We start from the raw sequence: 24,519 nt of genomic DNA, 5'->3' as shown, positions 1-24,519 counted from the left end.
AGTAAAATGAAATTGCAGTCATAGCACAAAATATCTATTAGGTAACATGACATACCGTGTACTAAAATGTTTAGAATATTTATATTTTGACTCTAAAGATAGGTAGAGCAGAACAATCAAATGTCATAGTTTTTTAATTCAGAATATAGATGATTGTGTTGTCTCTGAACATAATTAAGTATATTACTCATAACTTTTGATCCCAAGCTTGTTTTTACACTTCTTATTGATTACTGCCTTTTTTTGTGTGTAAAATGACTCTACAATAATCCTCAGAGTGGCATGAATATAAAGTTCTTTTCTTTTACTTATAATCAAAGTATATTATTCTTTATTTCATGACTGGTATTTCTATTGGTTAATTACATCCTTACCAGTATTATAATAGGAACTGTGGCCAAAGATCAGGGCTAATTGGTCTTTCTTATTAAATTAATATATTGTTGGAAGAAGCAATGTGCCCATCTATATTTCCCAGTCTCTTTTGAGGAAGTTGTATGTGACACCCCCCTGCCAAACCTCCTTAAAAGAAAAGGATATAAGCTGATTAAATTAGGATAGCCTTTGCTCTTCCACCTTCCAGGCCTGGAATGCTGCATATGTAATTGTATAATAAAACTTTGTGGATGAAAGACAAATGATAAATAGGGAACACTGACAACATTTAGATACCAGAATATTAGGCCTGGGATTTTTTCTGTAATAGAAAAATAAATCCTGTCTTGTTTAACCAAATCAGATTTTAGGTCTCTGATACTTCAGCTTCAGGCAATCCTTAACTGATAGGAATACTTCACTTTCATTCCAAAGGCATGGAATCGAGTGCCAATGGAACCAGGAAAATGATCGACTTTAGAAAGTCTGTATATGTCTGCTTCATAGCTATCTTTCTGCCCAGTATCACTTTCCCTTTATCATTTTATGTCTTCTCATTTATCTTTCTTGGTAGTTTATCAGCATTGTTATTTTTTGTAGTTAGGATGAAAATAATCTTGTGATTTAATTTATGGAAACTGTATAAATCTCATCTACACCACCCCTTTTCATATAATCTCAATCCCTATGTCCCTCACTTGCTTTCTTACACTCAGTTGCAAAACAACAATACTGGGAAAAAAACCTATCCTCTACATTCTCAGTGCCTACAACTGTGTGGCTGAATGGCTTGAAAAATGCACACAATCATGTAGACTGCTCTCCATTTATATAATCATAAAAGTTAGAGTGGGTCCAAAAGATCAATCATACTATATTTGCCTAGTTCACTCACTATCACACTGCCCTGAAAAACATTTTCCTTTTTTCTCCCGTCACAAAAACCCTCCCTATTCTCATCATCTCCTAATGATTTTCGTTAGTATTTTAGTATGGAAAGGAAAGCAATTGGGAGAAAAATCAGAACGAAACACCACAACTACCCACCCACCTCTTTACCTCCTGTTACAAAATATGTATGGTCTACACTTCTATCTAAGGTGAACCATTTCATTTGTGCACCCAATCCCACGCCTCCTTGCCAATGAAGACATTTCTCCTGCAATTCTCAATTCTCTGTCCTGCATCACTAATATTCTACTTATTATTGGTTATTCTCAATGGCATAAACCAATTTGATTTCTCCCATCTTAAAAGAAACTGTCACCTCACTCATTTCTCTAATTACTGCTCTATTTTTTTATGCTTTCCTTAGAGCAAAATATAAAAGGTTCGCCATATTCACTATCTCTAATTTGTCTCTTCATTCTTACTGGAATCTCATTCTCACTCTGACCAGGCTTTAACTCCCAGCACTCCATCAGTATTTCTCTTGTAATAGTTACCAAAGACTTCCATGCTGCCAAATCCATACTTCAGTTTCTAGTTCTTATTTTACTGATTTATAAGTATAATTTGCACAGTTGATAATTTTCTCTGTCTTGAAATGCCTTGTTCACTTGGCTGACAGGAAGCAACATTTTCTTTGTTTTCAACGTACTTCTTTTACAATTTGTTCTCAGTCTCTTTCCTGGTTCCTTACCATTTCCCTGAGTCTAAATGTTGGATGATTCAGGGTTTAGTTTTTGACCTTTTCCCTTTTCTATTCAAGCTCATTCCTTTGATGATGTCCTCTCATCACATGATTTTAAACACTGTATATATGCTGACTCTAAATTTTAGATCTTACCAATGATATAAAATTTTCAGTTTCATCAGTTTACATCTCACAGTTGGAAAACTGCACTTGGATTTGTACTGAGTACCTCAACCTTAATTTGTCTAAATCTTAACTCCTTCCCTCCATGTTCGTTTCCGCAGTTTTGTCAATCTTTGTTACTATCAACTTTCTTTTTTCCAGCTGTTTAAACCAAAAACTTGAAGTCATTTTTACTCTTCTCTCATATTCTATATCCAATCAAGGAACAACACATTTTGGCTTTATCTTAAAAATATGCAGAAAAGTCAAACACTTATTACTAATTCTACCATTACCACTGTGGCTCAATCTACCAATATTTTATTTTGATTACTGTAACAGCCTCTTTCCTGGTCTCCCTGCCTTATTCTTCTAACAGTCTGTTCTCAACACAGAAGCCATTATGGTCCTATTAAGATGGAAATTTAATTTTCTCATTCATCTTTTCAAAACTCTCCAGAAGTATTCTATCTCAGAGTAAAAATCTTAATCCTAAAAATGGTCTAAGTAATTGATCTACATTATTTGTTCCCATATGTCTATAATTTCATCTTCTGCTGTTCTTCCATTCACTCATTCTGTTTCAGACACGATGGCCTCCTTGCTGTTTGTGGACTATACCAGGTACATTCTTACTTCAGATGCACTTCAGGTTGATGTATTTTCTTTATGGAATATTATTCCTTCCTTTCTTTCAACTCTTTTAACAAATGCCACCTCCTCAAAGAAACCTTCTGTGTACAATCATTAAAGTAACACCACTGTCATTCTCTGCCCCCTTCTCCTTTTCTGCTTTATTGTTCTCCATAATACTTATCTAACATACAACATAATTTTTTAGGTTATCTATTTGTTTTCCCACACTAGAATATAAACTCTATCAGGGAAGAGGGTTTTGTTTATTTTCTTCATCTAGAACAGTGCCTAGAACATAGTAGTTCTCAAGTATTTGTTAAATGAATCAATGAATAAACAGGATGGTCTAAAGAAACATAAATTTTCTAAATTATCATATTTAATGGACTTCTAATGTTAAAGCTTCACTTGTTTGACTTAAAAATCTATAAGGTGTTGAATAGTAATAGTAATGGGAAAAATAAAGTTTTCACATTTTCTTATTAGAAGTTATTGGAGCTTTAGTACCCATCATTTATATTCATTTTTTTAACTTTTATATTGGAGTATAGTTGATTAACAAGGTTGTGTTAGTTTCAGTTGATAATGAGAGTAAGTGACCACACACTGAATGCAATGGAGAATGGGTATGGATTTGAATGAAGAGTTGGAATTTAAAAAGAAGATTTTGGAGGCATATTGGAAAGATACTTCACTATTTGGCTTTTATTGATTTCATTATCATTTCTCCTCCTCACTTCTTTTCTTCAATTCTTCCATAAACTTTCCTAATGGTAAAGATTATGCTACTTCATCAAGCAATGGAGAGGAATGAGGGCCATTTCTCTGGTGGCAGAGATTCTATATATTCCCTCATATAAGTGCAGACATTTCTGGGAAGTTGCTGGCAGATGTGTCTAGACTCTTCTCAGTGTTATAACACATGCATTTAATTTATTGATTATATGAAATAATTTCTTTTTTTGCTGACAAAACCCAATGATGTAACCAAAAGTTCAGAATTTAAAAAATAAAATGAGTGTAGCAAGAGGGGACTTTTCCCATATCCCTTTCTGTAAAAACGTCTACTATCAATGACCATCATTGTTGTTGAAAATTTTTTTCTTTTAATTAATTTATTTTATTTATTTATTTTTGGCTGCATTGGATCTTTGTTGCTGTGTGTGGGCTCTCTCTAGTTGCGGCAAATGGGGGCTACTCTACCTTGTGGTGCACAGGCTTCTCATTGTGGTGGCCTCTCCTGTTGAGAGCACAGGATCTAGGTGTGCAGGCCCCAGTAGTTGTGGCATGCAGGCTCAGTAGTTGTGGCTCACAGACTCTAGAGCGCAGGATCAGCAGTTGTGGCACACGGTCCTAGCTACTCCACGGCACGTGGGATCTTCCCGGGCCAGAGCTTGAACCCGTGTGCCCTGCATTGGCAGGTGGATTCCTGACCACTGCACCAACAGGGAAGCCCTGTTCTTGAAAGTTTGACCAAAATTACTGGCAGAAATTGTCACCTCTTAGTGGAACAGATACAGCCCATCAATCAATTTCAGAAATTTTAATAACTTGAGACAATGCTTTTGAAAGACTACTCCCTACTGGCATAATACCTTGCTCAATTAAGCTAGTCAGCCACAACTAACATCTAACAAAGTGCAACAAATAGAGTTCTAGTTCATTAAATAAAGTAACACTATCCAAAATGCCTGGAAAGCAACTTACACATCCATTTAGTCTGGCTTTTACTAAATTATGTCTTTGGAGAATTAATTAAGATAAAGATAAATTATCTATTAGAAGTCCTAATTTCAAATTCTAAATGCTTCTCTAGCTGAATTTAGTTTATATGCTGTAGAATTAAAATTATAATATATACGGTTTACTTTGAAATGTTTATGTGAAAGCCTTATCATGAATAATTAAAATTCTTATTACCGTTTCCCATAAGCAGCCACGTTCTTCACAGCGTTGTTTAGTTGCAATGTCTGCATCTGGATAACAAGTAAACTTTTCAGCTTCCAAGAAAGTTTGATTCCATTGAACAGTAAAGTTTCTTCCAAGGTTAAACATGAGATTGTAAATTAGTAGATTCTTTGAAGAGAAAGAAAACATTAAAATATTTCTGACCACTGGACAATTTAATAATACTTAACATTTTTAAAATGCAGCAACCCCACAGCAATTCTTCAGATCAAATCATTAATAATTTTAATATAATACTAAAAGAAAGAATAGAAAAGAAAAAACCTGGCATGCCACTGAAATAGCTAGAATCTCAAGACAGTTCTCAAAACTATGAGAAATTATAGAATACTGATGAAAAACATTATCTTTAAATCCAGATGTGTTCAATTCTCAGTTCTGATACTTAACGCTCATGAATCTGGGGAAATTATCTACTCTGTTTTATCTTCAATTTCCTCCTCCTGTAAAATGGGGATAATGAATAAATGATCTGTGAAATTTAAAACACCTGGCATTATGCTTGGGGCATACCAGGTATGAAATAAATAGTAGTCCCCTCAATGAAGAAAAAGGGAGGAGGGGAATATTATTTATTTTTTTATTTTCCTAATTTTATCCACTGCTTATAATATTTGAGGGACAAGTTAGAGAGGAGATAACATGGTATTATGCAAAAAGAAAAAAAAGTGAAAGGATAGTGTCCAAGAACAGGAGAATTAGAAAGACGTATCTATAAGTGTCTTTGTAAATCTTTACATTAGCATAAAAATAGAAACAGATATAAACTGGGATTGTAAAAACATATAATAAAACAATTTTGTATTATGCCCACTTGATAATCTTTGTTAGAGTCATAAAGTTCTCAATAAACCTGTATTATTTATTGATTAGTTCTTATAGTCCTAGGAATATATACATTATAGTATACTTACTAATAAAAAATAATTAACCAATACATATCTTTATGGAAATTCCTAAGTGAAAAACTGGGCCAGAGGACTTAGAAGCTAGACAAAAATACTCTAAGAAAATGTCCTACATCTCAGTTTAGAATTTTTGCTAACATTACTAATATTTAGGAATATAGGAATGGTAGAAAAGTAAGTGCCAATAAAAATCACTCCCATGTTTTAAATTATTTTTGTCTAACATTTTAAATAATTAATTTTTTACCTGAAGCAACATTATGATTAAATATGACATTTTACATATGAGGAAGCTGAGATAATGAGAGATTAATTTATTGTGTTTAAATTCACAGACTGCAGGGCTGCAATTTGAGCCCAATTCTATTACTCCTTTTCCCTCTCTAGTACACTTGTTAAACAAGGCAAGAACAAGGATAAGAAAGGGACTACTTGAAGGTGAGACTGTAAACAAAAATTTGAAAGAGAAGTACAAGATATATTGAGGACAAAGGGAGTTCATGAAAGGAGAAGTAGAGAGAATTGAAGAAATGGATTCAATCATTACCTTAAGAAGTCTTAAATGAGAAGGTAAAACGTTTAGATTCTTTATGATATGCAGTAGGTAAGAGTTCAGGGTAGGAGAATGGTATCAAAAAAAATATTAGAAAGGCATACATAAGTGATACACAAGATAAAATTAAATAGAGAGGGAGAAGTAGTATCAGTTCACCTTAAGGTTGATATCTCAACATAAATTGAGATAACCTAAAACGGAATATTGCCAGCAAAAGGAAAAGAAAAGAAAGATATGTAATGAAGAAAAAAAATCACAAAATCAAGAGGCTGAATGGTTATATAATGTTAAATATGAGAGTATGTGATAACTAAAATATTTTAAGATTGTATTTACCTGGTTGGAAGTATCATAAGTGAAATTGTAGTGAGCTCTCATTGGTTGATTATCTTCCATCACTGAAACTTCTGTAACAGTGTCTATCAACCCAAGGATTTTTATAGTCTCAAATGCTAAAGTGGTTCCTTCCTGGTATGATGAATGTGTGCATATAACATCTAATTTGTTCTGAAAAATGTATATAATATTATATATCAAGTAGATACAAATTAGAAATAACAAGTGTATTTATACTGATTAAATCTTACAGTTCTAAAAATGTATAAACTATAGTTTTTACTAAATAAAAATAATTAACCAATACATACTTTAATGAAAATTGCTAAGTGAAAAACTCTAGACAAGACAGCTTAGGAATTAGCCAAAGTTCTAAGAAAATGTTCTATATCTCACATAATTTAGAATTTATTTATGCTGATAATACTAATAAATTAGTATTATTTAGTATTAAATTATAGCATTATTTGTTATTTAATAATGTAGTATAATAAGAAAAGAACCAATCATCCATCCCTCCATTCCCAACAGCTCTTCACATCAAAGTACCCTATATATAAATACACTTATTAGTAACTCTTTAAAATTGTCTTTTATACATGCTCTAAAATTATTTTCAGAGATAAATTGTTCATGATGCAAATCATGTATATTCCTTCTCATTCTCTTCATTGGTGAAGAATAAATTATCTTTGGCAAAAAAGAATATATGAAGAAATCTAACTTCTACAAAAAGCATTGCTACTAATTATTCAAAATTTAATCTTGTGCATAGCTTTTTCATTTTCACCCCAAATCCATGACAGTCACTGCTGTGATTGGTATATTAAAACATTTTCAAATATGTTGAGATTATTTTCCCAGGACATATTGCTTAAACCAGACATAGTGCTACAAGAAGTCTGAAGACTTCTGTGCATCAATTTCATCAACAGAAACTCATCTATTACATTGAAATATAAAAATTTAAGGTAACTCATATATAATTTAATCATTTAAATTGAACAATTTATTTTGTTTCTTTCCACTGATTTCTGGAGAGAAATGTAACATCATTCCACGAAAAGGCACAATCTAGACATTAACAAGGTATTATATTTAGCTATGTGTTCAAGGAGAATGCTTACATTAGAAACTGAAAATGTATATAAAATGTAGTTGCCATTTTGGATGGTATCTGAAATAGTGAAAAAAAAAAGTTATCAGATCAAAATGTAATGTTAAATTCTGTTTTATTTTTACAGTTAGACAACACAGGGAATTTTTTTAAAATAGATATTATTTATTAGTGAAGCAAATTAAACAGATTATTCTTTTAAATTAAGGTTCTTAATTATCTTTAAATGAAACTATTTTGGTAGTTTATTTCCCCAGGAAGTAAAGGTAGTGAATGCATCTTTGCCCAGTTTGATTTTTCAAGGACTGTTAAAATAGTTCTGGAAATTCAGAGAGCACAAAACTTGTATTAAAATATATATAATTATAACTATTTTTTGAATGATATTTTATCTCTTTTTAGTAAACTGTGGAACATTCAGTTTATTTTGGGAAGCCATGGCACACCACAATTTTGGTTCGCATCTTTCAGTGTGTTTTTTCATTATTTGAAGAATGAGTGAATGTGGAGACATTAAAGTTTCAAATAAACTTTAATGAGAAAAATTGAAGAAAGCAATTATTTTCTGCATCATATATGTAACAATGTAACATAACTTTTTATCAACATGTTTCTTTAACAGGGAACTAAAGATTATAACTAAAATAATTAGGAAGAAAGAGTGGAAAATATAAAGGGAATACTAGGATTTATATACAATACTTTGAATAACATTAATTTACTTAAAATTTTAATCCTAGGAAATAAAAATAGAATCAGAACCCAAACTGAAGGTCATTTTATTGTCTTGTGTTTGATTGATTATTCAGAAAATTTTGATTTTAACTTTTTAACACACTTCAGTATATAGATATCATATTAAATGTCTGATTAAATCATAACTCCATATTTTTAACCATTTTATATGAAGTAAATTATCAATATAATTTTTTGCAAGTAGAAAAAAGGAATGAATTTGGAAATATTTATATAATCTGAGAAATGAGAATAACCTTAAAATCTGGTTCCACATGCTACCAATAGAGGTATTATCTCAACAACATTCTTTACCTGATGATTATGAAACAATTTACTTCTGCTGCAATCCTCTCTTACAGAATTTCTATGTAGTAAATGCTTTGAATCTATTCATAGGGCAGAGCTCACCCTAGTGTGTTTGACTCTAAGGTATTTGAGAAAGAGGGAGAAGGCTGGTGTGCTGGCGTAGAATGAGAAATAGAGAATGGTAGGGCACAGTGTGTGTGCATGTGTGTGTGTGTGTGTGTGTGTGTAAAATGTGCAGGACATAGTGAATGCTCTAGGTCTTGGTAAAGACTGTGGCTCTTAATTGAGTAAAATGGAGAATTGATAGAGGGTTTTGAGCAAAAGTGTAATGATTTGAATCATCTTTTAAAGGGATCACTCTATCTGCTGGTTGGTAAATAGAATGTAAAAAAGGGGGATTGACAAGAGCTATTGACCTAGAGACCAGTTAGGGAGCTATTGCAGTAATTAAAATGAAAAGTAGTGATGATAATGGTGGAGTTTATGAGAGAACCAAGATCAAGGTGGAACCAAGAGAAATTCCTAGGTTGTGACAGACAAGAGTGAACTCTAAAGTTTTTGGCATCTTGCAGAGATGAAATTACCATCAACTGACAAGGGGAAGACAATATATCTGGTGGAGCAGATATATTGTGGTAATCTACATATTCATAGCAGATAAAACTTAAAAAAGAACAGAATTTTTTTCATAGATTCCATATTTTCAAAATTGTAAGAGAGCACAGCAATACATAGGCTATTTCTTGGAGTTAATTTAGAGATATTTGGATGTTTCATATACTATAGACAAAGGCATATAGGGCATTCTTTAATATATCTGAAAAGTAGTGAGCTATAATAGAAGGTAAACTATAATTTTTTATACGTACATATATAAAACACATACCTAAAAATATATATATATATATATATACTTTTTCAGATTCTTGTCCATTATAGTTCATTAAAAGATATTGAATATAGTTCCCTGTGCTATACATTAGGTCCTTGTTTATCTATTTATATATATAGTATTGTGTATTTGTTAACCCCAAACTCCCAATTTATCCCTCCCCAGCTACATTAATTAACTAAAGGCTTAATATTGGTTTTCTTTTACAGTAATAAAACTTTAGTTTTGTTTTTTTTTAAACATCTTTATTGGGGTATAATTGCTTTACAATGGTGTGTTAGTTTCTGCTTTATAACAAAGTGAATCAGTTATACATATACATATGTTCTCATATGTCTTCCCTCTTGCGTCTCCCTCCCTCCCACTCTCCCTATCCCACCCCTCCAGGCTGTCACAAAGCACCGAGCTAATATCCCTGTGCCTTGCGGCTGCTTCCCCCTAGCTATCTACCTTACTACGTAAAACTTTAGTTTTAACCACTATAATCATATAAGATAGTTGAAAATAAGATGCAAGTTATACATCTGTGAATTTATTAACTATTTTAATTTTTATACAGTAATCTAATAAGATATTTATATTTGTCAAAGACTTTTTATGATAAAACAAAAGATAAAAACAAATATTGTAATTAAATATATATAATTTAAATACCAATGTTAAATTTCATAAAGTAACCTAAAATCTTAAGATAGATATAAAACAGCAATTAAAAATTAAAACTTGTGATATTTTTGTTTAATTTTATAATAAAGGCAAAACTTCCCATCATTAAAATGAACATTTAAAAGCATATCACTTTGAAACTTACCTTTAGTTTCTCCATCATCCCAGAAAAAGTCTCCTTTTGCTTTGTTATCTTCATCTAAAGCAACTATAAGTCCTAGAGGGTTATTTCGGCTGTTAAGTAAGTTTGGGTGCATATATGATTAAAAATAAATGTATAGTGAAATATAAATAAATCCATTTCAACATAAGGGACTTGTAGGAGTTCTGCATTCACATGAGAACACTGATATTAATAAAATTCATGTCTATACTTATTAGTAATTTATCAATGAGAAAAATAATTCATATGCTTAGAAAATAAATGAAAGGAATAAATACAATACGAAGGGCTTCCCTGGTGGCACAGTGGTTAAGAATCTGCTTGCCAATGCAGAGGACACAGTTTCGAGCCCTGGTCTGGGAAGATCCCACATTCCGGGAGGCAACAAAGCCCGTGCACCACAAATACTGAGTCTGCTCTCTAGAGCCTGTGAGCCACAACTACTGAGCCCACGTGCCACAACTACTGAAGCATGTGCGCGTAGAGCCTGTGCTCCAAAACAAGAGAAGCCACTGCAATGAGAAGCCCATGCACCACAATGAAGAGTAGCCCCCACCCACGCTCGCTGCAACTAGAGAAAGCCCACGCACAGCAACTGAAGACCCAACGCAGCCAAAAATAAATAAATTAATTAAAAAATATACAATATGGAATTTCTTGGGGGCCAAGACACCATCAAAATTGAAATGGTATAAAAATATTTCAATTCAAACAACAAAATTAAATATATCTTATGATTGCTAAATTCAACATGTATTTGCCACATACACATTAACCCTAAACTGCAGTGTACCAAGGTTACAAAACAATGAAAAGCACTATAAAATAAAATTTTAAATGCTAAGTGGAATCTCTAATAGTCTTACAAATGATGCTAATTCTATCATGTGAAATGAAACATGATGAATATTTTTTTAGTTATATATTGCTATAGGTTTTTAAACTTAAAATGAGGCTATACAGTCCAGGTAACTGCTCTATACAGAATACATTCCTTCCAACATGCACTCATCAAAGTGTATGTTTCTCTTGTTCAATACAGCTCTAGAGTATAACCAATTATTCTGAGAACATTGTCATGAAACAGTTACAATATGAAAGTGATCAATTCTAGAAAACAAAAATAATTAAGTTACTAACACACATCCATTCACTTATTAATTTGTTCCTTCAACAAATATTTAGAGAAAATCAGGAGCCTATTCCATAATAGGCTGACACTATTATTGGTTTGGGGACTAAAGCAGTGAAAAGTCAAGTCTCTGCCTTCATGGAGTTTATAGTCTGGGGGAGTAGACACACTACGTACAAGAAAAAGTAAAAATATAATTCCAGATATTCTTAATGTTATGAAGAAAATACAGCAGAGTAAGGAATAGATATCTATTGGGGTGTTGTAGAATATGGGGAAATGCATAGATTCAATATGACACATTCTGTCCATGTACCCAGAATGAATGTTGCAAGATAAAGCACCAGAATTTTCAAGTTTCTGCTTTTTTTCTAAATAGTTCTCAAATTTATTCTTACTGAACAACTTAGTTTCTATCTTGTTCTTTACTTAACAAAAATATCTACCTCATTTATTAACTTAAAACGTTTTAGCTGAAAGAAAAACATTGTGACATTTATGTATTGAAAATCCAAATATGTAACAACTGACACTTTAAGCAATTATATAACTTATTTAATACTTCATTTTTTATTAAGAATCAGCAATTAACTTTAATTATACATATTCTTTAGAGAATGTCAGTACATTTTGGCATAGGAAATAAATTTCTAATCTATGCTTATTTTTTAAATCAAGAAGTTTGTAGTAATATACATTATTTGATTCTTCTTTTTATAACCATGATGGTTATATGTAAGAAGTCCTACGTATATCAAATATCTTCTGGTGAAAAAATGAAATATCCATATTTGATTCTTAATAAAAATGTGAAACATTAAAACTTGAATTATATTTCAGATTTCAGTTAATGCCTTTTCATTTTACCTTGCTGTTGTAGTTACAGCAGGTTGTTGAATGGGGATAATGTAACCTCCTCTAAGATGTAATCCTATTTTGTCTGCTGGAAGATACATATCAACACGTTGTCCTTTCCATGGTCTTTTTGCACCCTAATATTTGGAAGATAAAAATATTTTTTTCATTATTGTAAAGAATTTAAACCCCATTTTACAAGAAATACACATAGAAATAATTCTTACTATGAGAAATTCGTGTCATCTTAGTGAATATTAACATGTCATTTTCTAACTTTTAAAGAAAACTCTTTTTCAGTTTACTGATGAAAGCTGGGTAAAAATAAGTTTGGTTTCACAAAAAAAAATCAACATAGAGAAATCCATTTCCCTTCTACAATAATTAACAATATTCTTAATTAGCACTATTTTTTATTCTTTGTTTTGGTTTAAAGTTAACCATGCCTCTAGAAAGAATTTTTTAAAAATCATTTCTTATAAAAATAAAGGGTTTGGACTTCCCTGGTGGCGCAGTGGTTGAGAGTCCACCTGCCGATGCGGGGGACACAGGTTAGTGCCCCGGTCCGGGAAGATCCCACATGCCGTGGAGCGGCTGGGCCCGTGAGCCATGGCCGCTGAGCCTGCGCATCCGGAGCCTGTGCTCCACAACGGGAGAGGCCACAACAGTGAGAAGCCCGCGTACCGCAAAAAAATAAAAAAATAAAAATAAAGGGTCTGCTTAGCAAATATAAGTGCATTACAAAATACTTTCCTTTAAAATAAATATTCTCAGAAGGTCCTGGTCAATTAAAAAAAATATGTCGTGTGTATGAATCCTGCTACGCTGCCTTTTCAAGACTGAGATGAAAATCTTTCCCAAACATTAAAATATACATTATAAAAACAAATGTTTAAGATTAGCTTAATACTCAATTCTTCTGGCCATAAGATGAATATGTAAAATAGGGAAATTATTAAAATAAGTTACTACTCCTTAAAATTACTCTTGACCTTTTATTTCCACAATTTAAAATGGATAACTCTACACTAAAGAATATAACTTCATATTAATCACGTGCAACAAAACATATACTTTCTCACATGCAACAAAATGTACAGCCGCACAGACTTCCACATTATTAAAATTTGGAATTATTATTTTTTGTAATAATAACAGAACTACTGAAAAAGAGATATGCTGTGTGTTTGGAGTTGTTTCCATGTACAGATGTTGAACAATATGTACTTGTGATCTATTATTATATTAAGGTTACTTACAGTTTCAAAATCATACCAAGTAGCATTAGGGATGTATGCACTCACTGTATCTGCTCCCTAAAATAAACAAGATAATTTATGTATATATATATATATATATATATATATATATATTACTTCAATATGTAATGGAAGAGAATCACATCAAATGTTAAGTTGGATTTTCATAGTAAAGCGAAAAGAAACTTCCTTTGTATTGTTATACTCCAATATTTTCTATATATAGTAATCAAAAGGCTATTTTACTAGCTTTAGATATTATAATGTAAAATATTCCTAAAGCAAAGATGAAATGAATTTAAGTGGCAACTAAAATAATGGATACATGCATTTGTATTGCCGTAATCTACATGGTAATTGTGAGTGTGAACACATTCATTTCCGTATATTTCCACGGCATATAGACTTTTAAATAACAGATAAAAAACATATAACTCATTCAACTATTTTTTCAACAGTTTCATATGATCCACTGGTTTTCAAGTTCACCTTTATTTACAATATAGCAAAATTTCAATGTCTATGTCTACTTGAATGAGAATTCCTTGTTATTACTATAAGATTTGATTTGATGTCATAAATAAAGCTTTCCTTTTCAGAAGAATACTAATTTTATACAACTTTTTTCTCCCCAGTACATATTATATATTTGAACAGCATAAATCTACTTAATATATTTATAATTTTTCACAATTTCTTCTGCATTTTAGAATTCAATTTAACACTTATCAGGTTGAAGCAGTCTATTGAGTAATATTTATTACCCAGATGTTTTGTAATTTAGTGTGGATTTGATTATACAAAGTTTCCATTAAAATATAAATTTATTAAAATTGTATCCTACCTGTTTCAAGACAGGGGTGATAAGTAATGAGGGGCCCCATAAGAATTGAGTGTCCTCAATCCAGCTATTAGTATCCTCATAAAACCTAAGAACAATGACAATATTTACAATACAAAGATAAAAAATAAGTTTATCCAAATTCTTCATTTGGTTTATGTTTTTTCTCCCTGGGAATAATTATTGTCTTTAATTTTACTTATTTGATATGTCATTTTGAATCGATAGTTATTACATCCTTATGGTTCATCTGACACTCAAAAAAAGAAGGTAGAAAGGAAGGGAGAAGGGAGAGAGGGAGAGAGGAAATTCATTCATTTGGGACTCAAAAAATCCATCATATATGATAAGGCTCCTTTTTATCTGTAATAAACAACTATTCTGTTTAATTCATTTTTCTCCTGTAAGATAGGTCCATAAAGTACCAGAAATATTTCATATTCTACTTTCCTCCTTTTACACTTTTTTCTTTATAAACTCCCATTTTGACTTGGATTTGAAAGGATCTTTAGTCATTTCTTGAGGAAAGTCCCTGCCTTGGTCAAGAAGTACAAAGACAGGCACAATTCATTGTTTTGTAACTATACTATACACTATATATAATTAGTTGATTTTCACAATATATACATGATTATGTTTTCAGTATTCTATATTTAATATTGCTTATTGATATAATTTCTCAAATTATTCCACATATCTTTTTCCTTTTAAGTTCTATGCAGTTCTCACATTTCTAGATTAATCTTGTCCAATTCACCAAATTAATTATATTTACTACTATCATTCCACAGTTAATCAACTTATTTACGTAAGTGTAAGAAAAAGCAGTAGAATCTACTTGACATCTTGATTTACCCCTATTAATTTTTCATATGTCTGAATATAATTTGAAAGATACTGAAATTCTTGAACACAGTACTCACTCATGAAGAACTGGCCTTGCTACTGTTTCTCCAAACATATGGGCTTTATAAAATAGAGTATAGAGGAAAGGTAACAAGGTATAGCGAATACTCAAATAGTGCCTTGATGAATTAACCAAAAGAGAATTCGGTCCAAAAAATGCTGGATCCTGATGCTGTGGCATAAATAGAGGAATTGAAATAAGAAAGTTAAAACATGAATGAAAATTAAAATAGAAGCATTAAATGTATTTTTGAAAACCAAAATGTATACATTTTACCTTGTTTGTAAAAAGTTGAGATTACTCCTATTTCATTATCAAAGGATATGAATTTCTAACTTTTATGTTTTCATTTGGATATATATATATTAATTAAACTTTATTTTAAAGTGGACATTTCCCTTTTAAATATACATACTTAGAGAAGATGGAAACTGTTTGAACAAAGCATTCTTCTCTTCTATTATTTGTGGTAGATTGAATTATTGGTCCCAATTTTCATGCCTCCTTGTACCCTCAACTTTTGCTATGTGACTTTGCACCTACCTCTAGCAGTGGATTGTACTTCCCCACCACTTGGCTTTGTGCTCAGCTATATGACATACTCTGGCCAATGGAGTCTTACTACATGTGACACCTTCAAGTAAGGGCTGGAAATGTGCTTGCCTGAGGACTTGCTGCCTTGTGCCTTGCCATTGCTATTAGAACAATAAGCCCAAATGGTCTGCTAGCCAAGGGATACAGGGAACAGAGCTGCCTGGCCAGCCTATAGGCTTGCAACTTGAAGGACAGCCTCCTTGCTGAGCCCAAGCTAGATTAGCTGACTCTCTCAGCCAAGGTGTAATGATGTGAGCAAACCTGCTTAGATTTCCTGCTATGGGTAACAAAATTAACTGAGGGAACCAGCTACTGCTTCCCTAGATTCATCATCATATTTACCGCAAAGCCACATTTCCCTTTGGCTGCTCCCAGGAAATTAATGAGCAAGGTGGGACTACGATTCAGGCCCATTCCAGGGAGATACAGGGGTCTCCCAGTGGTCAACTTTACCTTGAGGACTCCCTACTGGACTGTAATTTCCTTAGAACTGGGCTGTAGTATATAACTCTCCCTATCAAACCTTCTTTGCCTTCATCTTCACCTGGTTCAGACCTGAATTGTGATCTGAAGGCTCTCTCCACTTTCTCCTGCTTCCTCTCCTTTATCCACCACAAGTGCTTCACCAATAAATCTCTAACATGTCTAATTGTCTCTTGGCATCTGCTTTTTGGAGGACAGAGGTAAACACAAATTATAATGTAATTCATATCAGGATCTCCCATGAACGCAAACTTCTTGAAGCATCACTTAGGTAGATTAGGAAGTGACAAATATCCAATTTATATCTTTTACTTCTGTACTATCACGCTTCCTTCCAGGCTGAGCTCTGAGTAGTTGTCTCTCTTCTCAAAGAGAATTAAGCCCCAGTGTGTGCACAGTGAATAATTTTTAACCAACATGTACTTAATTGACTTAATGCTTTCACCTAATTTCCTCATTCCCTTTGAGAAATATACCTATGAGAGCTCACTGCATGCTGAATGCTCAGTTCAGATGCATGTTTTAAAAGCGTTAGTTTTATTTTCTCCCCACCTGTCATTACAGTTTTACGTATTACAGAAAGACTATGGCCTCAAACTGCTTTGCAAGTATCTTTAATTTCTTGTGTATCTTTAATGAAAGAAAAACTGGAAATCCTTAATAGTATATTATATTTTTATGAAAGTTACCTGAACTTATATTGTTAGAATGTAAGAATCCAGACTCAAAAAGCTTTGTCCTTAACTTAAAATATTGTGATTTAACACGTGTATATGCTTTAGGCTTAAATAAAATATCTATGCTATGACTATGTCTCATGATTTCCTTATTTGATCATATTTATATATACAAAATATTTATAGACCTTGAGAAGAGGACTTCCAACTCTTCTTTATGAATTATACTACAAACTTTCAGACCAGATCATCTATAGATATAAATTTAAGTTTAAAATTATGTTTTATTTTGAAACATGGAGAACAAGAGGCATTTACCTCATATCCATCAGCATTATGGTTTCTGGAAAATGGATAAAAAGCCCCAAGTTGCATCCACCTTCTGCAAAGCTCTTCTGTGGTCTCAGCCACAAATCCACAGATATCTGCTCCAACCTAAATAACATATATATCTATTATTTACAGTGTAAGGATTCTCAGATTTGCCCAGAGCATCACATTTTATGCCTCAGCTGATTAATTTGCACTAACAATCTTTTTGTTTTACTGTCTTCATATACTCTTCCTTGGCCAAGTTTATTTTCCATTTTTGCCACATTACTTGCCACTAATTGAATGTATAAAGCTAAAATTGTATTATTAAAATGTGTTGCTTCTTTTTTTTTTTTTTTTTTTTGTGGTACGCGGGCCTCTCACTGTTGCGGCCTCTCCCGTTGCAGAGCACAGGCTCCGAACGCGCAGGCTCAGCGGCCATGGCTCACGGACCCAGCTGCTCCACGGCATGTGGGATCTTCCCGGACCAGGGCACGAACCTGTGTCCCCTGCATCGGCAGGTGGACTCTCAACCACTGCGCCACCAGGGAAGCCCAATGTGTTGCTTCTTAATCGAAAACTCACCACCTATGATTTGACTTTTCCTATTTATAATATATTACTGTAGGAGTAAAATAGTTTTAAAAAAATTGCCAGATGTATGCTCATATATAATTGCATTCCTCATCATTCAAGGACCCTCCAGAGGGGGAAAAAATACCAAAAAAACAAAAAAAAAACTATTATCCTTAACTTACTATCAATATTTACTGTTTACAAGCATTTCTTTATTTTTCTAAATAGTATATATGTATCTATAAACAATATATAACATTGTTTTGCATTGCTTATTAACTTTGTATAGATGACATGTTGTATGCATTACACTGTATTTCACTTTTTTCTCAGTGTTACTTTTGTGAGATTCAATTATGTTAATATGGCTGTAGTTCTCTATTGTATGGGATCCCATCACTATAAAACATGCTTCTATGAAGTGTCTATATAGATTTCTTTGTGAATATGTAAAATGTAGTCTTATTCTGTAATGTATATATGTATATATATATATATATATATAGGATTATTTTCCTGATTTATTGGAAATGTACATTGTTTAATCAAAACTGGTTGTTACCATTTATAAGCACAGTCACAGTACATAAAAGCTGCCATTGCTCCATTTTCTTGCCAATTTCTGATATTTTCAGACTTTTAATTTTTATCACCTATGTATATTAAATGTATCTTACCAAAGTTTTTACTTGCATTTCTCTGATTACTAGGAAAGTTGAGAATTTTTTTCATATTTTTATTGAATCCATATGGATTTCTCGCTCTATAGAATTGCTTGTATATATCCTTTGCTAATTTTTCTACTGTTTTTACCTTCTACAGATTTATAGTAGGTTCTTCAAATTAAACACTAATCATTTGTTGGTTATACAAATTGAAAATATAATTTTCCAGTAGTAGAAACGTTTTATTTCTAACTTTTTAAAACAGACTTTTGATGAACAGAAGTTTTCATTTTGTTGTAACCAAATTAATGTATCTTTATTATTTGTGCCTTCTGTGTTCTGTTTATGAAATTCTTCTCTTAACCTAATGTCATAAAGTTACCCACTTACATTTTCTTCTAAGATGTTTAAAGTTTAATTTTCACACATCGATTGGGTATGAGGTGAGACAGAGAGCCATTTTACTTTATTTTTTAAATGGATAATCAATTGTCCATATGAATGGTTGGTACTTTCCTCACTGATCTACAGTGATAGTGCTACCATTAAACAAATTTCCATTAATGTACGGGCCCATGTCCTATTTTGCAATATTAATCTATTTGAATATTCACAGTTAAGTATCATTGTGTTATATTATTATTTTATCTGGTAAGGCAAATACTTGTGCTCTTCTCTACTTCTTTAAATTGTATTGTCTTCCATATGAAGTTTAGAATAATCTTTTATATTCTTCAAATTCCCTGTATAGTTTAAATTGGAATATCACTGAATTTGGATAATAGTTTGGGGAGAATGCATATTTCTAGTATATTGAGACTTCTTTTCCACGAAAATGGTATATCTTTAATTTACTAAGTTATTAAAATTTCTCTTAAAAAGTCCTACACTTAGTTTGAATATTTACTCCTGGTTATTGTGTATTAATTAGTTGCTATACTGTATAGTATAAGATGAAATACATCTTAACATTGCTTATTTTCTTCTTCTTTTTTTGCACAAAACTTGCCATGTATTGGTCTATTTTATTCAAACTTTCAGAGTCACCTTTGTACTTTGTTAACTTTTCTCTAGAGACATTGCTTTCATTGCATCCATTTCTTCTCTTATTTTCATTACCTACATCTTTAGGTTTATTCTGCTTTTCTTTTTCCATTTTCTTAATTCATGCCCTTCATTAATTAATATTCAACTCTTTGTTTATAATCTAAACATTTAAGGTCAAAATTTTTCTTCTAAATACCAATTTAGCTGATATCCCACAGTTCTGATATGAAGTACAATTGTTAGCTTTCAGTTTTAAGGTTTTCCTCTCATTTCCATTCAGTTTATTTTGGTGAATCATTTGGTAATGTGTTTTTTTACTTTCCAAATTCAAGATGCTATGTATGTGTGTGTGTTAGCTTTTTTTTGTTGGTTTGCTTTTGGTTTTCATTTGGTTCAATGAATATGAAAGAATAAATGAACAACTATAATTTTCTAAATGTTTTACATTTATTTTGTTATGTAATGACACTCTTTAGTGTTGAATATGAACATTACATAGTTCTTGTTTTTGCTTGATATAGAGACTTACCAAATTTCTTATGTTTAGAATTGCATATATAAGTTTTCTCTGCTTTAAAAATTTGAAAATTTTCTGTCATTATTTTTTATCTTTTAAATAGAGGAAAGAGCTTTATTTTTTTAACCTAAACTGACAGTCTAGTATTTTAAATATATCTAGACTTTTGATATTTACTTTTATTACAATCCCAAATTTGGATTTTTCTCTACCATTTTCTCTGGTGCTTTATATTTATTATATAAGCTTTTCTATACTTTGTTTATACTGACATTTGTTTCATGAATTAGTTTGATTTGATTGAATTTTCTTCATTCTGTTTTTCTATTCTAATGGCTTGAGTGTTATAGACATCATCCACAATCTTATTTTCCTCATAAATTCCCTAGGAATAAAGACTTAAATTTTCTGTCACATACCTTTAATCATTTTACTGAAAATCATTGATGATAATACTACAAAATTAATTGTAATTACAGTGTTTATAAATAACATGGTATAACACCACTCACCAAAGGTATTCCAAACAAACCAAACTCCAGCATTCCTGTAATAGACCATTCCATTTGTTCCCAAGAAGCAGTATTGTCTCCTAACCAATGTGCAGCATAGCTTCCAGATCCAGCAAAAGTTGACCGGGAGAGAATAAAGCTTCTTTTATTAGGAAAAACTTTTTGTACAGCTCTAAAACAAAATCAAATTAATAAACATTTACTTTAAAATAATATTGATTTTATAAATTCTAAAATCTTAATTTCAATGCATGTATTACAGCTCCTAGAGCCAAGCCATAATATTTGCAACTATTTTATCAATATTTTATATTAATTTTGTATTTAGCTATAAATATTTACTTAGTTAAATGCATTCTGATCAAACACAGAGAAAAGAAATCTTCTAGAAAAGACTTAAACTTTGGATAATATTCTTTACCAAATTAAGCATGTGCTTTTTTGTATCCACTCAATATTTGTTTTTGAAATGTATGATTTAAACCCATTGAAATCTCTTTACACTACAAAATATTTTTACAATACAAAATATAGTAATCTGAACTTGAACACAATACACATTTTTGTGGTTCAATGATGTTAATTATACCTTAATATCTGCATTTTCAAATATTATCAAGCAATGTTGAAATAAAACTAATATATTTGACAGGCATTTTATTTTGTTCTTAGAAGTTCCTCATCCACCAATATTGGCATTATTCATCTCACCACTATTGGTACCTCAATGCTGTTGAAAAATTTTTTCCATAATTGGAAAATAATCAGAAAAAAGATAAAAAAGTTTAATTCAGTATCTAAAGTTATCGACTACCATAGTAAAAGTATAATAGTATTCTCATGTGCTTTTTCTATAATATTACTTATATATGAACTATAGTGCTCTTTTTTCTTTCTAGAATTTACTTACTTATACTCCATGACATATAATGCTCTGTTAAGTAAACAAACACTATGAAGATACTGTATAAAATTCTGATATCATGGTATGATCTGGGACCAAATATGGTTTTGAATTAAAATTTGAATACAGTTAATTATGAGAAAATTTTAAATTTATAGACACAGAATCTGGTTTTTATTAACTATAGCATTATAGGTCCTTATACTATGCTTGGAAAAGAATAGGCAATCAATATATGATTGTCCCCTTCCTTTGTTTTGTATCATGCTCCTTTTTTATATACAAGCAACACATTCCATTAGAGGATTAATTTGTGAGATAATACATAGAAACCTATATATTAATCGAAACTCTTGTCATTTTTTTGTTATTTATTTATTTATTTTTAACATTTTTATTAGAGTATAATTGCTTTACAATGGTTAGTTTCTGCTGTATAACAAAGTGAATCAACTATACGTATACATATATCACCATATCACCTCCCTCTTGCCTCTCACTCATACCCCCCCTATCCCACACCTCCAGCTGGTCACAAAGCACCAAGCTGATCTCCCTGTGCTGTGCATCTGCTTCCCACTAGCTATCTATTTTACATTTCGTAGTGTATATATGTCAATGTCACTCTCTCACTTCGTCCCAGGTTACCCTTCCCCCTCCCTGTGTCCTCAAGTCCATTCTCTACATCTGTGTCTTTATTCCTGTCCTGCCCTTAGGTTCTTCAGAACGATTTTTTTCTTCTTAGATTCCATATATATGTGTTAGAATATGGTATTTGTTTTACTCTTTCTGACTTACTTCACTCTGTATGACAGACTCTAGGTCTACCTACCTCACTACAAATAACTCAAGTTCATTTCTTTTTATGGCTGAGTAATATTCCATTGTATATATGTGCCACATCTTATTTATCCATTCATCTGTCGATGGACACTCAGGTTGCTTCCATGTCCTGGCTATTGGACATAGAGCTGCAATGAACATTATGGTACATGACTCTTTTTGAATTCTCATTTTCTCAGGATATATGCAGAGTAGAGGGATTGCTGGGTTGTATGGTAGTTCTATTTCTAGTCTTTTAAGGAACCTCCATGCTGTTCTCCATAATGGCTGTAAAAATTTACATTCCCACCAACAGTGCGAGAGGGTCCCCTTTTCTCCACACCCTCTCCAGCATTTATTGTTTGTAGATTTTTTGATGATGGACATTCTGACTGGTGTAAGGTGATACCTCATTGTAGTTTTGATTTGCATTTCTCTAATGATTAGTGATGTTGAGCATGCTTTATGTGTTTGTTGGAAATCTGTGTATCTTTTTCAGGAGAAATGTCTATTTAGGTCTTCTGCCCATTTTTGGATTGGGTGGTTTGTTTTCTTAATATTGAGTTGCATGAGCTGCTTGTATATTTTGGAGATTAATCCTTTGTCAGTTGCTTCATTTGCAAATATTTTCTCCCATTCTGAGTGTTGTCTTTTGGTCTTGTTTATGGTTTCCTTTGCTGTGCAAAAGTTTTAAGTTTCATTAGGTCCCACTTGTTTATATTTCCATTTCTCCAGGTGGGTCAAAAAGGATCTTGCTATGATTTACGTCACAGAGTCTTCTGCCTATGTTTTCCTCTAAGAGTTTTATAGTGTCTGACCTTACATTTAGGTCTTTAATCTATTTTGAGTTTACTTTTGTATATGGTGTTAGGGAGTGTTCTAATTTCATTCTTTTACCTGTAGGTCTCCAGTTTTCCCAGCACCACTTATTGAAGAGGCTGTCTTTTCTCCAACATATATTCTTGCCTCCTTTATCAAAAATAAGGTAACCAAATGTGCGTGGGTTTATCTCTGGGCTTTCCATCCTGTTCCATTGACCTATATTTCTGTTTTCGTGCCAGTACCATACTCTCTTGATTACTGTACCTTTGTAATATAGTCTGAAGTCTGGGAGCCTGATTCCTCCAGCTTCCTTTTTCTTTCTCAAGATTTCTTTGGCTCTTCAGGGTCTTTTGTTTTTCCATACAAATTGTGAAATTTTTTGTTGTAGTTCTGTGAAAAATGCCATTGGTAGTTTGATAAGAATTGTAGTGAATCCACAGATTGCCTTGGGTAGTATAGTCATTTTCACAATGTTGATTCTTCCAACCCAAGAAGATGGTATATCTCTCCATCTGTTTGTATCATCTTTAGTATCTTTCATCAGTGTCCTATAGTTTTCTGCATACAGGTCTTTTGTCTCCCTAGGTAGGTTTATTCCTAGATATTTTATTCTTTTTTTTGCAATGGTAAATGGGAGTGTTTTCTTAATTTCTCTTTAAGATTTTTCATCATTAATGTATAGAAATGCATGAGATTTCTGTGCATTAATTTTGTATCCTGCTACTTTACCGAATTCATTGATTAGCTGTATTAGTTTTCTGGTAGCATCCTTAGCATTCTCTATGTATAATATCATGTCTTCTGCAAACATAACAGCTTTACTTCTTCTTTTCCAATTTGGATTCCTTTTATTTCTTTTTCTTCTCTGTTTGCTGTAGGTAAAACTTCCAAAACTGTGTTGAATAATAGTGGTGAGAGTGGAAAACCTTGTCTTGTTCCTGATCTTAGAGGCAATGGTTTCAATTTTTCACCACTGAGAATGATGTTGGCTGTGGGTTTGTCATATATGGCCTTTATTATGTTGAGGTAGGTTCCCTCTATGCCTACTTTCTGGAGGGTTTTTATCATAAGTGGGTTTTGAATTTTGTCAAAAGTTTTTCTGCATCTATTGATATGATCATATGGTTTTTCTCCT

The 24,519-nt window shown here is 32.0% G+C and overlaps 1 protein-coding gene across 1 annotated transcript in view; it reads right to left on the bottom strand.

Annotated features, from left to right (window-relative positions):
- The window catches only part of SI (sucrase-isomaltase), a 100,354-nt gene that overhangs the window by 39,973 nt on the left and 35,862 nt on the right, over window positions 1-24,519 (bottom strand). Inside the window, exons 15-24 of the mRNA XM_089910924.1 lie at window positions 20,837-21,008; window positions 17,526-17,642; window positions 15,470-15,624; window positions 14,550-14,634; window positions 13,706-13,762; window positions 12,459-12,583; window positions 10,442-10,530; window positions 7,705-7,754; window positions 6,578-6,748; window positions 4,730-4,885 (exon numbers count right to left, since the gene is read on the bottom strand). Of these exons, the coding sequence (XP_089767050.1) occupies window positions 4,730-4,885; window positions 6,578-6,748; window positions 7,705-7,754; window positions 10,442-10,530; window positions 12,459-12,583; window positions 13,706-13,762; window positions 14,550-14,634; window positions 15,470-15,624; window positions 17,526-17,642; window positions 20,837-21,008 (1,177 nt within the window). The remainder of the gene's footprint in view (window positions 1-4,729; window positions 4,886-6,577; window positions 6,749-7,704; window positions 7,755-10,441; window positions 10,531-12,458; window positions 12,584-13,705; window positions 13,763-14,549; window positions 14,635-15,469; window positions 15,625-17,525; window positions 17,643-20,836; window positions 21,009-24,519) is intronic.

The sequence above is a fragment of the Delphinapterus leucas genome, chromosome 4, assembly GCF_059928025.1.
Source record: "Delphinapterus leucas isolate spDelLeu-1000000601 "Yukka" chromosome 4, BTC_Dleu_Yukka2, whole genome shotgun sequence".
Taxonomy (NCBI): Eukaryota; Metazoa; Chordata; class Mammalia; order Artiodactyla; family Monodontidae; genus Delphinapterus; species Delphinapterus leucas.
This window is presented reverse-complemented; position numbering and strand designations above follow the sequence as displayed.